Source organism: Eptatretus burgeri, chromosome 4, assembly GCF_056783735.1.
Source record: "Eptatretus burgeri isolate ZD-2024b chromosome 4, Ebu_testis_v1, whole genome shotgun sequence".
NCBI lineage: Eukaryota > Metazoa > Chordata > Myxini > Myxiniformes > Myxinidae > Eptatretus > Eptatretus burgeri.
The window spans coordinates 92,715,549-92,730,286 of NC_140964.1; the positions used below are offsets into that span (position 1 = coordinate 92,715,549).

Below are 14,738 nucleotides of genomic sequence, written 5' to 3' on the forward strand. Positions count from 1 at the left end.
AAAATTTACGTGTTCCAGACCTTGATAGAAAAACAGTGAATACTGTATACCCAAAAGCATTACAACACTAGAACAGCACTCTGTGGAGTGCACACCTCAGCCAGACTGAACAGTTTCTGTTTCATACCCCACCGATAGGCTAGATCTTGATCCAGACCTGAACCAAAATCGAATTGGCTTGTTCTCGTCACATAACCAACTCGTCCACCGAGTTTTGTCACAACTCGCCCACAACTTCTTGAGATATCATGCTATATATCGTTTTTGGCCCCATCTCTCAATGGTGATGAATCACTTTAGAAGAAAATTAAAAAAAAACTCTCTATCCGGATCCGGATCTTCACCAAAATCAAACCAATTCGTCCTTGTCACACATGCAACTTGTCCACAAAATTTCGGCCGAATCCGTGCACACATTTTTGAGATATCCTGCTCACAGACAGACGAATGAAAAATCACTCAGAGTAAAATTGGCAAAATGGATCAACACTCGGTAGAGGGCATACCTCCGTCAGGATGATAGTTTAAATTTTGTCACCGACTGATAGGTCGGATCTGAATCAGGACCTGAACCAAAATCTAATCAGCTTGTTCTCGACACCGAACCAACTCTTCCACTTCGTTTTGTCACAAGTCATCCGCAACTTTTTGAGATGTCATGCTATATATACATAGTTATTGGCCCAGTCCCTCAATGCTAAAGAATCACTTGAAAAATTCTTAAATCCAGATTCAGATCTTCACCAAAATCGAATCAATTAGTCCTTTTCACACACCAAACCTGTCCACCAAGTTTAGTCGGAATCCATCTGTAACCTTTTGAGATATTGTGCGAAATATCGTTTTTGGCCATAATCCGGATTCAGATCTTCACCAAAATCGAATCGATTCGTCCTTGTCACGCACCCAACTTGTCCACTAACTTTCATCCTAATCCGTCCACAACTTTTTGAGACATCATGCAATATCGTTTTTAGGCCCATCTCTCAATGGTGAAGAATCAGTTAAAATGAAATAATTATCATATCCAGATCTGGATTCGGATCTTCAGCAAAATTGAAAGAATTCTTCTTGGCGGCACTCCCAACCTATCCAACAAGTTTCATGCGAATCCATCCATAAGCCTTTGAGATGCTGTGCTATATATCTTTTTTTGGCCGTATCTCTCAATGGTGAAGAAGCACTTAAAAATTCTCGGATCTGGATCTGGATTTGGATCTTCACCAAAATTTAGCATTGCCATCCTTGGCCGGTCACCTACATAAACAAAAAAAATCAGAACGATTGCTTGAAAACTGCGGCCAAAAATTGCGTAATAAACAGACAGACAAGACAGACAAGACAGACAAGCCAGTAGGCGGCGATGGGTCGCCGAGCATGGAAACTATAAGATATAGAGCAAAATGGATGTCATATAGCGGATAGGAAATCACCTTAAGATTATGCATATCAAATCTCATCCAGTTCCATCTACTGATAACTACTCGGTATCAATTTGAATGAAAAGTACCGAAAATGCGGTTTGAAATCAGAAATCCCCAAAGTTCGAGGGGGTGCTGTGGGTGAACAAAGATCTAAATCGAAAATCCGGCTCAATCATTTGTGCACAATGTATTCCAGATGATTAGTGTGAATTTTCATGACCGTCCGACCATAACCCTAGGAGGAGTAGCATTTGGCGCGAAGGCACCTCCAGCTCTCGCATATTATCGATTTTTGCACTAATTGACCTTTGACCCCTGACCGAAGCGAAATCGGTCAATATGTCGTGAGGCAAAGTTGCAGTACTCATTGAGTACCATGAACCTGCAAAGTTTCATTCGTATCGATGCACTCACCTGGTCCCTTGGGGGCCTTCAATTTTCGCCAATTTTCGCGTATACCCTAATTGTAGGGGGCGCTGCAAGTAAAGTATCCCATATATCACAAAAACCGGAATATATTTGATAGAGCATCATGTGTAGATGATTTGTGCCAAATTTCATAACCCTCCGTGGGATAATGGCTTTCGGAATTGATTTCGCGTGAACGGTACCGATTTTGAAGGTTTTTCGGTTGTTGCTAGGGAACCAAAGCGTCCCCAGTAACCATCACAATTTCCAAAGCACTCTGTCATAAGATGTACCTACCACCCATGTTTGGTCAAAATCCACCCAAGTTTAATACCAATTATGCTGATGACAAACGAACAAACATCCAAACAAACAGACAGAATTACTGACAATAAGGGTCACCTATTTCGGCGACCCAACAAACACAACAGACCAACATACTTGGCAAAAAAAATTTTTGCCAAGTAACAAACAGACAGGGGTCAAAACACAACCTCTGTCCAGCTTCAGTGGTGGAGGTAAATATTGTTACGGCTGTGGAAATTCGCAAACCACCATTCAGGTCCCGTAGGTGAGATAACTCTAAGTACATGTGTAGTTAGCCCCAAACCCGTTGTTTTGAGGGAATTTATGTGATTCATTCAGGCTGCGACACTTTGAGTTTGGCATTTTTCTGTTCTATCTTTATTTTGAACGGACCATCAAACCACCACCAAAAACCTCCACCACCCTCACCTCTCTCCTTCGACGGCCATTCCCGCACCACCTGTGAACACTGAGCGTCGGGCTGTCTTGGGCTCGTTCAAGATACGCACCGAGCCGCGAGTGCAAATAGCGGCCTTTCCGAGGGAGAATTCGGATCAAGAACGCTACACGCCCACTTCTGATCTGTCCAATTAGCAAGCGCGGAGCGGCTTGGCCCCGCCTCGAGGCGCGTCTGTGTGAAATCCATATATGCAAATTCTAGGATCAGGGGAGGTTCACGCCCACTTTTCCTCCGTCCAATTGGCGAGCGTGGCTCCGCCCCCGAGGTCATTCTGATCCGGAAATTTGCATATTGTTTCTCCTGCCGGCCTATAAAACGGCGAGCACCAGGCGAATCGTGGCAGAGTCAGTTTTGGAAGAAGAGTCCATTTTTGGTTGGAGAGCAGAGTGTGGCAGCGGCAGAGTGTGGCAGCGGCAGAGTGTGGCAGAGAGTGGAGTTGGGTGGCGAAGGCATCGAGTTGGGTTCTGCAGTCGGCTGAGGAGAGTTGTGGGAAGAGGCCAAGGAGCTCGGGTCCGAGGCGAGAAGGACGGCGGTCGGCAACGAGGTCGCGGTGGGAGATCGCTCGTCGCGGGACCCAAGCCAGCCAGCCATTCTCCCTCCCCCAGGGCATCAACAATTCCCCCTTTTCCCCCGCGCTGAGATAGTGCAACAAAGGGGGCCCCGTTCCCACCCCACCCCAAACGTAGTGCCAACGAAACCCGTGAAGGAGCACGGAGTCGGGGCACAGCCACGCGGCCACATCTGCGGCTCGTCCGCCAACGCGTCACGAGGACGCGGGTAGGACCAACCCGGTCTTGCGGACCTGGCCGCTCCTTCAGGTCCCGTGCACATATTGGCCTACAGGCCCGTCTGCCCCCTTGTCTATGAGGGTGGCTTCTTTCCTTTGCTTTTGACTAAATGTGTTGGCGCCATCTGTAAAGTTGAACTGTATAAGTGTTGCCGTGTGTGCGCGTAGTCGGTAGTAACTCTGCATCATTGTTTCTCTTGTTGTAACTGCTACATGTGCATTTTGACTGTTTGGCTGTATATGTGTGCTTTCCGTGTGTCGCGTAATAAATGTGCATTGTGTGAACTGTTTTCCCGTTTCGCTTCGTCTTTTCTTTATTGACCCTCCATCCTGCTTCACGTAAAGGGTTCGTAGTGGGCTTAATACGCCCGATAATTAATCGGAACCGTCAAGGCTGACGGACGATAACACCGCTCGGTTATCCCGATAGGACGGAACGGACCGCTTAAGCGGTTCGTGTCCGGAGTCGGCGTGCGGCGAGGTACGATTGCCCGGTCGACCATCCGCACAGGTACTTAGGTAGATCGAATTTGGCGAGCAACCCTATCCTGCGCGGGTGGGCAATTGGCACAGTCATGGTGGGGTTAAACCCCCACCCGTGACTAGCTCCCGGCGTTGTTCCGAGAGGGTCACGACAGAATTGTCCGTTCCGGTGGGCGAGGCGGCTGCCATTCCAGTCGAGCGGCCGATCGCACGCAGGCGGGCGCGAATTCGCAACAATATGTTCAATTTTGTTGATATTCCTGTTCAATATTTTGCAGCATGTAGGTCTAAATATTGATAAACAACATGTAGGTCTAAATATGTACTTAATTATGGTCGTCCAATGGATGCAAGTTAGATTCCGGGCAGCGTTGGGTACCATTGCTAGTCTTGCATAACCAGACTTGTGTGCCTCTGGTATTTCAAGCACATCTACTTACAGTTCTGCACAAACAGAGCTCAAAATAAAATCATTAACGTAACCGTTTTTCACTTCCATCCAAAGCAGCACAAACTCTTTGGCTCAGAACAAAGTGCATGATTCTGAACTTCGATGTCAATTCTTCAAAGAGCAATGAACAAACACCCCGATATCCCACAATCCGACCTCGACACCATGATTAAATTTCCAGAACAAGTTGCATTTTCTGCCAATTTGCTGAACCTGATCAGTACCTTTCCACTTAAAATCAAGTCAATTTGACACCGGTTCGTCTCCAAATAGCATTTTCCCTTCAAAATAAAATAAAAAAGGCTCCTCACGCCAGTTACACGAGATCACTTTGACCATTACGCTGACATTCCCCCCTCTCCCTACTTCACTCACACCCGACTCCCTCTTCCTTCGTCACACACCTATCTTGCCCTTTCAGGAGACGTTTCGATTTTATGTTTCTTTTTTATTTCTTTCCCCATCTAATTACCTCCCCAAGAGATAATGCCATGCAGTCTGTCACTATCAAACAATGGCAGACGTCCAATTATATTGCCGTGCCATCCTGTCCCTCAACAACAAAAAAATGAAAGAAATGTTGAGGATTTTTTGAAATTATTTAAACTGCACAACACACAAAGCACAAACCTTGATTGATTGCCATCATTACAAGGATGCCATTCAGCAATCAGGGTGGCTGACCTGTGCATACCAGGCATAACATCAAATGTCCACAACAAATAGAGCACCCCATGAAAACTGTACCCACATGGTCTAGTGGTAAGGATACCTGGTTTACACCCAGGTGGCCTGGGTAACACACTTGTAGGAGTTGCGACCGCGAATGCAGCGACTCGAGTAAAATCAAGTGGCAAGCAATCGAAAGGTGTACCCGAGTTCGCTCGATCAGATGATGACAACTGTGAGATATATGGTACTTGTATCTTCTCATGTCACCACTGCTTACCAACACTGCTCACCAGGAAAATAAAAAAAAAAGATTGATCTTCATTGGAGCTCTGTGCACTTCCACTATGAGGATGGTTACTCCTCGAGGCACACAAGTAGAAGTGATATCCACACTTTTGGCAAGAGGATAGGGAAGGCTCATTCTTCAAACATCAAGCAACACACCTCTCATTATCGCTCTCTTCCTGCCTTTGTGTAAACATCACCAGGCCTTGATTGCAGTCAGTGCTGCTTGCAGTCCAATCTTGTGCAACTTAATACCACCTGCCTTTCTCAGTGCCAAAATGCTACAGATCTGATCATGCTCCATCCCTCAGCCTAAATTTAAGTCCATGAGCTGAGTTTGGTTGTGGAAGCAATCAAAAAAGTTACTGCCTTGGGATATGGACTTCATGCCACTGAATGTGGATGAAGATGATGTTTTCACCCCTGTCTGTTTGTGAGCAGGATGTCTCAAAAGGTTATCGATAGATTCAGACAAAATTTGGTGGGCAGGTTGGGTGTGTGAAAAGGATGAATTGATTCGATTTTGGTGAAGTTCTGAGTCTGGATACAAGAATTTTAATTTTTAAAAAGTGATTCTTCACCATTAAGAGATGGGCCAAAAATAATAATAATAATAATAATAATAATAATAATAATAATAATATAGCATGACATTTCAAAGTTGTGGATGGATTATGACAAAACTTGGTGGATGAGTTGCGTAGGTGACAAGAACAAGCTGATACGTTTTGGTTTAGGTCCGGATACAGATCTGGCCCATTAGTGGGAATACAAAACGTAAATTGTTCAGCCTAGTGGAGGCACGCGCTCTATCGAGTGTCGGTCTAGTTCATTCCTGCAGCATGATAAAAGTACCTCAACTTACATGTTTTATGAAACCCTCCCCCCCACCCCCCCAAAAAAACCTAGAAGCACGCTTTATAACTGGGAGCAATTATGCCAAAACTCAAGCTGACATGCTTTGATCAGACGCATGATCTATGACGTCATTGGTATCAAACTGGTTTTCTCCAAGGGTAGTTGATCACATATTTAAAGTTTCACATTGATCAGATAAGGATTATTTTTCTTTTCAATATGACTGCCAGACCAAAGGACCTATGAACTTTTCATTTTCAAACTATATTCTCCATGGTTAGTCAATCATATATATACGATGTTCTGCAACAATCGATTAAAACGGTTCAAGAGGAATCGTTTTAAGGTTTTCGTTCACTCCAATATGGCTGCCAGACCACTTGAACGATGACATTTTGGTGATCAAACTTTCATCCCTATGGATAGTCATGACATACTTTTAGTTTTGCATCCATTGGTTCAGCAGTTTGAAAGACGATGAGGTCATTTTTAAGGTTTTAGCTGAAATCAAACATGGCTGCCAGACCAGTGATCCATGATGCTTAAATTTTCAAACTATATTTCCCATGGCTAGTCAATCATATGAATGGAGTTTCACCTCAATCTGGTATGCCGTTCTGGAGAATAAGTTTTTTTTAAGGTTGGTTTTTCAAAAAGATATGGCTGCCAGAACACACGACCATCAATTTACTTCTCTTGAATACTTTCTTGGAAGAACACCCTCAATAATTTTTGTGTTGATCCGATAAGATTTTGACGCATCCAATTATGGCTGGCATACCACTTCACTGACGGCATCGTTATAGGGTCATTCTGTGCCAACTCACCTAAGAGTCCCCAGGTCACCTCCTGAGATTTTGATGGAAAAATTCTTAAATGTAGATCTATATGGCTCTACCCACCTTGCAAAAGATTAGCTTTCAATTCCTCATAGTTTAAAAAATATCTATCTTGAGAGACCTTTGAAATTTGGCCCTAAAAATGCCAAATGTGAAAACACATTTTTTTCCAACTTCTTAGTGGCTTATAATTTTATAATGGACTCCTCTAGAAAGCTAATATTGTAAATATTTACTAATTGACATCCAAATTTTTCAATTATGACATCAGATAGCCTCTGGGATGCATATTTCTCACTCTATAGGAAGCTAAAAATTGCTTTTGGGCCAAAACGAGCTAAAATAAGGTGAAACTATAGTCGCCCTCCTGAAAATATGGAAGAACTTAGAATTTTTTCCTCATAACACAGTGATTATAGGGTCATTATCTATCCATAGATACATTTTTGTTGGGATAATACAGTTAGGTAATGAATTATAAAAGTTTTATCATAAGCCCTTGCCTCCGAGGGCTCTAAAATGGACCAATTTTGTCCCCTGGTTTGACCATGTGGCTAGGGGATTAGGATCTTCATTTTTTTTTTCTAAAGATTGCCTCATATAAGATGTCTACTGACCGAATAATTTTATCTAACGCCCAAGGCTTCACAGTAAAATAAATTTTTATTTACATGCACGTCTTTTATAATTATTTACTTTTTTCATATTCAGAAGTTTATAAATCTTAAATGGAACTATCTAGGAAATAGTTACTGCAGAATTTTATAAACTGGTATACAAAATTTCAGATTGTGGCATCAGAATGTCTCGAGAAAGCACATACTCCTAGTTTTAGGAAGCCAAATATGGCAATTTGGCCCACTTGGTACAAAACAAGGTGAACTTGCAGGGGTGCGCATGAGGTCAAATTATGCTTCTTATTCGACATTAGTGATAAGGATGTTATTTATCATAAATACATGCTAATGATTACTTTCGTAACCGATTGCAAATTATAACAAGTTTGATTAGCTCAGTAGCAGCTTTTTTATTTACAGATATACAGAGACAATGAATATTAGTAATTTTTATACCTGAGAAAACTCTTTAATGACCTTTCATCTTTTATGACATTCATTATAATGATGATCTAGCACTCAGAGGCACAGAATTTTACATCTTACAAAACAGGTTTGAACATGCTTAAACTCATGCTGTGACATTTGGACTGACGTCCACCAGATTTGATGTCAGGGGCCTCAACTACACAAAGAATGTCGAGTAATAGCACCCAGCATTGATCTTTCTTTTTTTCTGGAGGCCATGAGAATATTCACCATTTTTGGTCAAAGTGGCATTTTCAACTTCCTACAGATATAAACATATGCATTTATCAGGCATTCTGATAACAGATCCTTAAATTTAATTTGCCAGTTTATAAATATCTGCAGTATCACTTTGCTAGAGTGTTCAGTTTCAGATTTATAAGCTCCTGAATATGAAAAAAGTGAATAATTATAAAAAACGTGCATGTGAATAAAAATTTATTTTAATATGAAGCCATATGTGTGCACAACACAACACAAACACAAACACAAGACAAAATAAATCCTGAGGCATACACACAAAATAAAAAAACAGGAAGATCTGTGCTCATTTTCTACCTTTTCAAACACGAAGCAGATAAACAATAAATGAATGAAATAAAATGTTAATATCATGCAAATAAGAAAATTTGTCCCAAATTGGTGTTGGTTTATCAAATTGGTTTATACAAATTGGTGTATCAACTATGGAAGAGCCATTCATCAACAAACTGCCATCTTTGATGTCTCAGAACAAAAATTGTTTGAAGTGCTACTGACATCATTTTCGCTGCAATTCATGTGCAATATTTTGTTCATGTGAAAATGAAAAACATGCAAGTATAATAATGATAATAATAATAGTAATAATAATAATAATTGTATTTATGTAGCGCCTTTTGCCTGTGAATAAAAGGCACCGAGAGAAAGAAAGTGAGAGAGATGGCCATGTGAAACATGGAAACTTTTTCCTTCAGTGGCAATTCAATTCAAAAAGGGTGCATCACATCATTACCTTCGCATTCTGCGAAAGGTTATGTTTTGGTCGGCGTGTATTTATTTATTTATTTATTTATTTATTTGTAATCTTGTGATTCGTATAACATAAAATATGTATTAAACCGAATTGCAAGAAATTTGGTGGGATGATTGGTTATTAGCCAGGAAGCATTCGATTAGATTTTGGGATCGTTCGGGTCAAAGGTCAAGGTCAAGGTCACGAAAAGGTCAAAATCGTCTTTTTACGATAGCACGGTCAATTTTTATTCAATTTGCATGCAACTAACGCCAAAATGTTCAGAATTCAACGCCTCATCTTGTGATATGCAACATGACACAATGACGCCCATACTCTTGTTTCCGGTTAGGGGTCAAAGGTCAGGGGGGTCACGACCTTGAAAAATATGCGGTTTTTGTCATGACGCGGTCAATTCTTGTCTGCTTTACATGAACCCAGCACCAAAATGTTCAGAATTTAATGCCCAATCTTGTGACACAATGACGTCATAACACATGTCACCGGTTGGGGTAAAATGTTGGGGGGGGGGTCACGCCCTTGAAAAATATGCGGTTTTCGGCATAACTCAGTCAATTCTTATTCGATTTGCATGAAACCAGCATCAAACCAGTTCCCCACACTCATACCAAGAACAAAAAAGTAGTGGCGGCGAAGGTATGCGCTCTATGAGTGCCCGTTCTAGTTTTTCATGAAATTCACAATCTCTTTCCCCTTTATTCCCATTGTTCTTAACGAACGAATAGAGGAATGTTGGTAACAATGTTAAACGTGAACCACAAGGGCACTCAGTCGAGCACATACCTCCGCCACGTAATGCCTCATCCACGAGAACATATCGGGTCCAATCAACACATTTTTGAAATATCAAGCGATGTATCGTTTTTGGCCCAATCTCTCAATGGTGAAGAATCACTTTTTAAAAAATGAAATAATTCTCACATCCAGATCTGAATTTGGATCTTCACCAAAATTGAAATCAATTCGTCCTTGCCACACACCCAACCTGTCCACCAAGTTTAATCCGAATCTGTCCGCAACTTTTTTGAGATACTGTGCTATATATCGTTTTAGCCCAATCTCTCAATGGCGAAGAAGCATTAAAAAAATTATCATATCCAGTTCTGGAATCAGATCTTCACCAAAATTGAATCATTTCTTCCGTGTCACACACGCAACATGCCCACCAAGTTTCACCCGAATCCGTCCGCAACTTTTTGAGATGTCGTGCTATATATCCTTTTTGGCCCGATCTCTCAATGGTGAAGAATCACTTTTAAAATTCTAGTTGTCGGATCCGGATCTGGATCTTCACCAAAATCGAATCGGTTCGTCATTGTCGCACACCGAACCTGTGCACAAAATTTCATCCAGATCCGTCAACAACTTTTTGAGATATCCTGTAAACAAACAGACAGACAGACAGACAGACAAACAGACAGGGGTGAAAACACAACGTCCTTCACGTTCGGTGGCGGAGGTAATAAAACAAGCTGTGGCTTAAAGTAGCCCTTTAATGCTCGTGGATTTTCCAAGTGGTACAGCAGGAACTTCATTTTTGGAAAATCTTTAACAATCAAAAGCACAGTAGATGCAGAGATTCCATATATATGTCCAATTTCCATTGTTCCTTCACCACACCAATGTCTTTTAATAATGTGTAACTGCACCACTAAAGTTACACTCTGTCGCTGCTTCTTGATACGAGGTGTACTGAGCGAAGCACTCGTGGATCTTTTCACACTCATTATGCAAGACATGGGATTTAAAAGAAAATCTTAATAGCTCGGTTTAAAAAGTAATATGCAATGCAACTTGCATACGTACCGCTTTGGACAATGGCCGCTCTCGTTCGTAAACCGATCGTCTTCCAACGAGAGACCCATCACCCATGGTGTTTGGCGGAGGGATACCGCACAAGCTCAGTGCAGTGAAAATGTATCTCAGTTACTCAGCCGGAAGTAATTTGTGCGCGCGGTTTCAGTGTATTTCTCACGACGACATTTTGCAAAAATCGAATATTTTGAATTGAAAATCTAAAAAAACCTAAATAATGACCTCGGACAAATTTCTAATGACATGGATTTCATCTCTGCTTGAAAGAATGCCACATCGTTATTTGAGCGGTGCATCAGTTAACAGACCGCAGACTGGATCGTGAAGGCCGATCTTCATCAAGGTCTGTGACACCTACTGGCTCAAAATCCTTTGAACTGTCGCTTTGGCAATTTTACATTGAAGGGAATATATACAGGAAGGTGCACAGCGATTGTGAACATGACAGCTCCGAGGTATCTTTGGCATTGCATTGCAGTGAGAACCAAAATGGCGGCCACACGATTTTTTTTAAATCGGGATGAAATTGTGGTTGGGTGGAGTCAGGCCAGCTGTCCAACCAATATGATACAATATTTCCCAATGTATCCCTTCTTCAAATGCCATCACAGACAAGTCAGGTGATCATTAAAAATAAAAATAAAAAACTTAAAAACAAGGTTACAGATATCATTCAACTAAAGAGTAAACCGACCTTTGGACTCTTGTGAGGAAAAAGATTCGAGCTCACTTTCTACTCTTTCAAGTTTCTGGGTCACAACAGCAAGCTCCACATCCTTGTCCTGAAAATTGGTTGAGGACAAAAAAAAAAAAACACAAACATCAGTGTTAGAGGGACATCAGTATGAATAACAAACATCAGAGGACTCCAACTTCCACAAGGAGGCTGTGAAAGGTGCTTAATGTTATTAAACTTACAGGGATAAAGTAGCAATCTGGTGGTAGGAGAAACATTTAAATTTCAACAATGTACACGTTCATAACAAACAATGAAAGGCTCAATATGAATACAAGCGAAACAACTTCAGGAAATTCAATGACAAACACCATGCCTCAAGCTGTTGCTGGAGATATGTCAGCTCTGCGGTGTGCCCATCATGTTCGCGTGCCAGCAAATCCCTCGTTGACCGCTCTGCCCGAGCCTCTTCCACAGCTTGTTGGAGCTCCGAATCAAACCTGTTCCAGAAACCAGTGTTCAAACTTCTGAGATAGCATTCGTCTGGATTAAGGTATTACGGGACAGTGCGAAAGAATGGGCGACATGCACACAACCGCTGCACGCAGACATGAACATGCTCATGACCTGTTCATCAACTGTGCAGGTAAACACAATAAATGCAGTCATTCTGAACTTTTAACACCTTTCCACTACGGAGTTTGAGTGGAGCATTAATTGTGCTGTTGGTTCGAAGAATTTAGTGGCCTTGGCAAAGTACAAACTGCTCCTCAAACAAGATTTCACGGTTCAGATTATGGGCGTTCGTTTGAACGTCATTATGGTGAAGACTTCAACACTGAAATTGATTACGAGGTGGTCAACAATAATGTCTTCAAAGAAAAGAGAGAGAGAGAGAGAGAGAGAGAGAGAGAGAGAGAGAGCGAGAGAGAGAGAGAGGGGGCGAGAGAGAGAGAGAGGGGGCGAGAGAGAGAGAGAGGGGGCGAGAGAGAGAGAGAGAGAGGGCGAGAGGGCGAGAGGGCGAGAGGGCGAGAGGGCGAGAGGGCGAGAGGGGGAGAGGGCGAGAGGGCGAGAGGGCGAGAGGGCGAGAGGGCGAGAGGGCGAGAGGGCGAGAGGGCGAGAGGGCGAGAGGGCGAGAGGGCGAGAGGGCGAGAGGGCGAGAGGAGGAGGGGGGGAGAGGGCGAGAGGGCGAGAGGGCGAGAGGGCGAGAGGGCGAGAGAGAGAGAGAGAGAGAGAGAGAGAGAGAGAGAGAGAGAGAGAGAGAGAGAGAGAGAGAGAGAGAGAGAGAGAGAGAGAAAAAAAAAAAAAAACTCGATTCACCAAGAAAAATCTTTTCCTGATCATATTATGCAATGGCAGGCAGTTTATAAAGCAAACAATTTCCACCGGAAAGCAAAATCGATGTCGCACACAGTCAGATAGGTATTAATCACAAGCAGCTTGCAAATGCATCTCTTAACAATTGCTTTGAAAATTGTGGAGGCTGCAGTGCGTGGTATAAGCACATGAACTTTGGTTTTTGATGGGAAAGACCAAGGACACCTTGCACCGCAATGTGCTCCCTTTGGTGCACACAAGCTCAACCTCTTACCGCCTTTGTTGCTTTTCGAGCTCATGGTTGCGGCTCTGCTGTCCCTCTAGGTGGAGCTTGGTGTCCTGAAGCTCCTCAGTGAGCCGATGACACCTACGTTTGGCCTGCTGTGCTGCACGCTCGAGCTCTTCCCGCTCAGCCTGCTCATCTGTCAACTGCGCACCAATATATATGTACATATATATATATATATATATATATATATATATATATATATATATATATATATATATATTAAATGAGAAAATAAAGTGCCGTCTCAAAGGTAATTGAGAGAGCAAAAGCGGAATCCAAAGCAAAGAGAAAGTGTGGGGTACTTGAGACGAGCAAAGACAGTTGTAGAGAGAGAAAAAATGGATCATATGTAGAGTGCTTGCCTTCCTCTCCAGCTGCCTGCGCAGTTGCTGCTCTGCCTCCAACTTGTCCTCAAACTCCTGCTGCAAACGCTTCCTTGCCAACTCCGCTTCTCGCCGCACACGCTCCATGCGCATCCGCCATTCGCTCTCAGCTGAACAACAACAACAAAATAATTAAATCATATTAAATCACAATGTGCAAAGAAAACAAAAAAAAGTCCTTTACAATGGACACGACGTAATACACAAAGTCAATGTTGGGAAATTACAAATAAAGTTCTTTTTTTAAATATTGTCTTTCAGTGGTGGAGAGAGTTTGGACTTCGCCAAAATATTGACATTTGAGTGATGAGCAATGTCACTATCAAACAGAGAACACACAAGTGACATCCAGCAAACCTTCATCTGTATCGTCCATTTCTCCGTTAATCTCAGACGTGTGCAACACACGGGACTCCATCACTTCTGCTTCCATTCGCTTGACCTGCTTTTGCGTTGCATCGAGCTTGTTCTGCACAAAAGTCAAACAACATTTTGCTCTTAAAAGCTGTTATTCCCTGCATTTTGACTCAAGCAAAAGAATGTGTGGCGAGGGACGCAGGAAGGGGAAGAAGAATTGCCCCGAGAAAGTGGGTTGGGGAGGGGGGGGGAGAGAGAGAGAGAGAGGTTAACAGGGCTTGCAAAAAGTTAGGGGGGGAGAGATTGATTGGGCTCACTCGTGATAAATGAGCAAAGCGGGAAAGCGGGAAGTGGGGGGTGCGGGTGGATCGGAGGGATTGACAGGGTTCGCTGGAAGACAGCCTTGAGGAGGAAGAGGTGGGGGGGGGAGTATTTAAGAAGCCTTGCGGTGAAGGAACTATGGTGCGGTTGGAGGGAGGGGGGAGGTTAACAGGGACTGTGGCAAGGAAGCAGGGGGGCAGGGTCAACACAGCTTGCAGGTTAACAAGCAGGGGGGGGGGCAGAGAAAATTTGAAAGGGTTCGTGGCAAAGAAGCCTGGGGGGAAGGGGGGTTGTGACAGGGTTTTGAAAAAAAGGGAAACCCAAAACACAGTTTGAGGAGAGGGATTGTAGTCAGGTCTGGCTACGCCTAGAAGGGTAAGGCAGAAGCACTTGTGCTATTTGTCCCCCTGGTGTGAAACTGTTTGTCCATAAAGCCTCCCAGCTGGTTATCCAATGACTGACAAGATAAACAACTCAATTAAAGTTCTGGGTGTGGTTCCTACGCAA

At 42.9% G+C, this 14,738-nt stretch overlaps 1 protein-coding gene across 9 annotated transcripts in view; it reads right to left on the bottom strand.

The window, feature by feature from the left end:
* Positions 1-14,738, bottom strand: part of MYO18A (myosin XVIIIA) — a 380,371-nt gene that overhangs the window by 246,077 nt on the left and 119,556 nt on the right. For 8 of the 9 annotated variants that reach the window (XR_015057662.1, XM_085879337.1, XM_085879342.1 and 5 more), the window contains 5 exons: positions 13,911-14,022; positions 13,533-13,663; positions 13,156-13,310; positions 11,941-12,064; positions 11,583-11,670 (listed from right to left, as the gene is read on the bottom strand). Coding sequence is in view for 8 of the 9 variants with exons in the window: in XM_085879337.1 (XP_085735463.1) it covers positions 11,583-11,670; positions 11,941-12,064; positions 13,156-13,310; positions 13,533-13,663; positions 13,911-14,022 (610 nt within the window). In the remaining variant the exon portion in view is untranslated. Of the gene's footprint in view, positions 1-5,091; positions 5,274-11,582; positions 11,671-11,940; positions 12,065-13,155; positions 13,311-13,532; positions 13,664-13,910; positions 14,023-14,738 lie in introns of all 9 variants that reach the window. The other variant, XM_085879343.1, reaches the window with a different exon arrangement.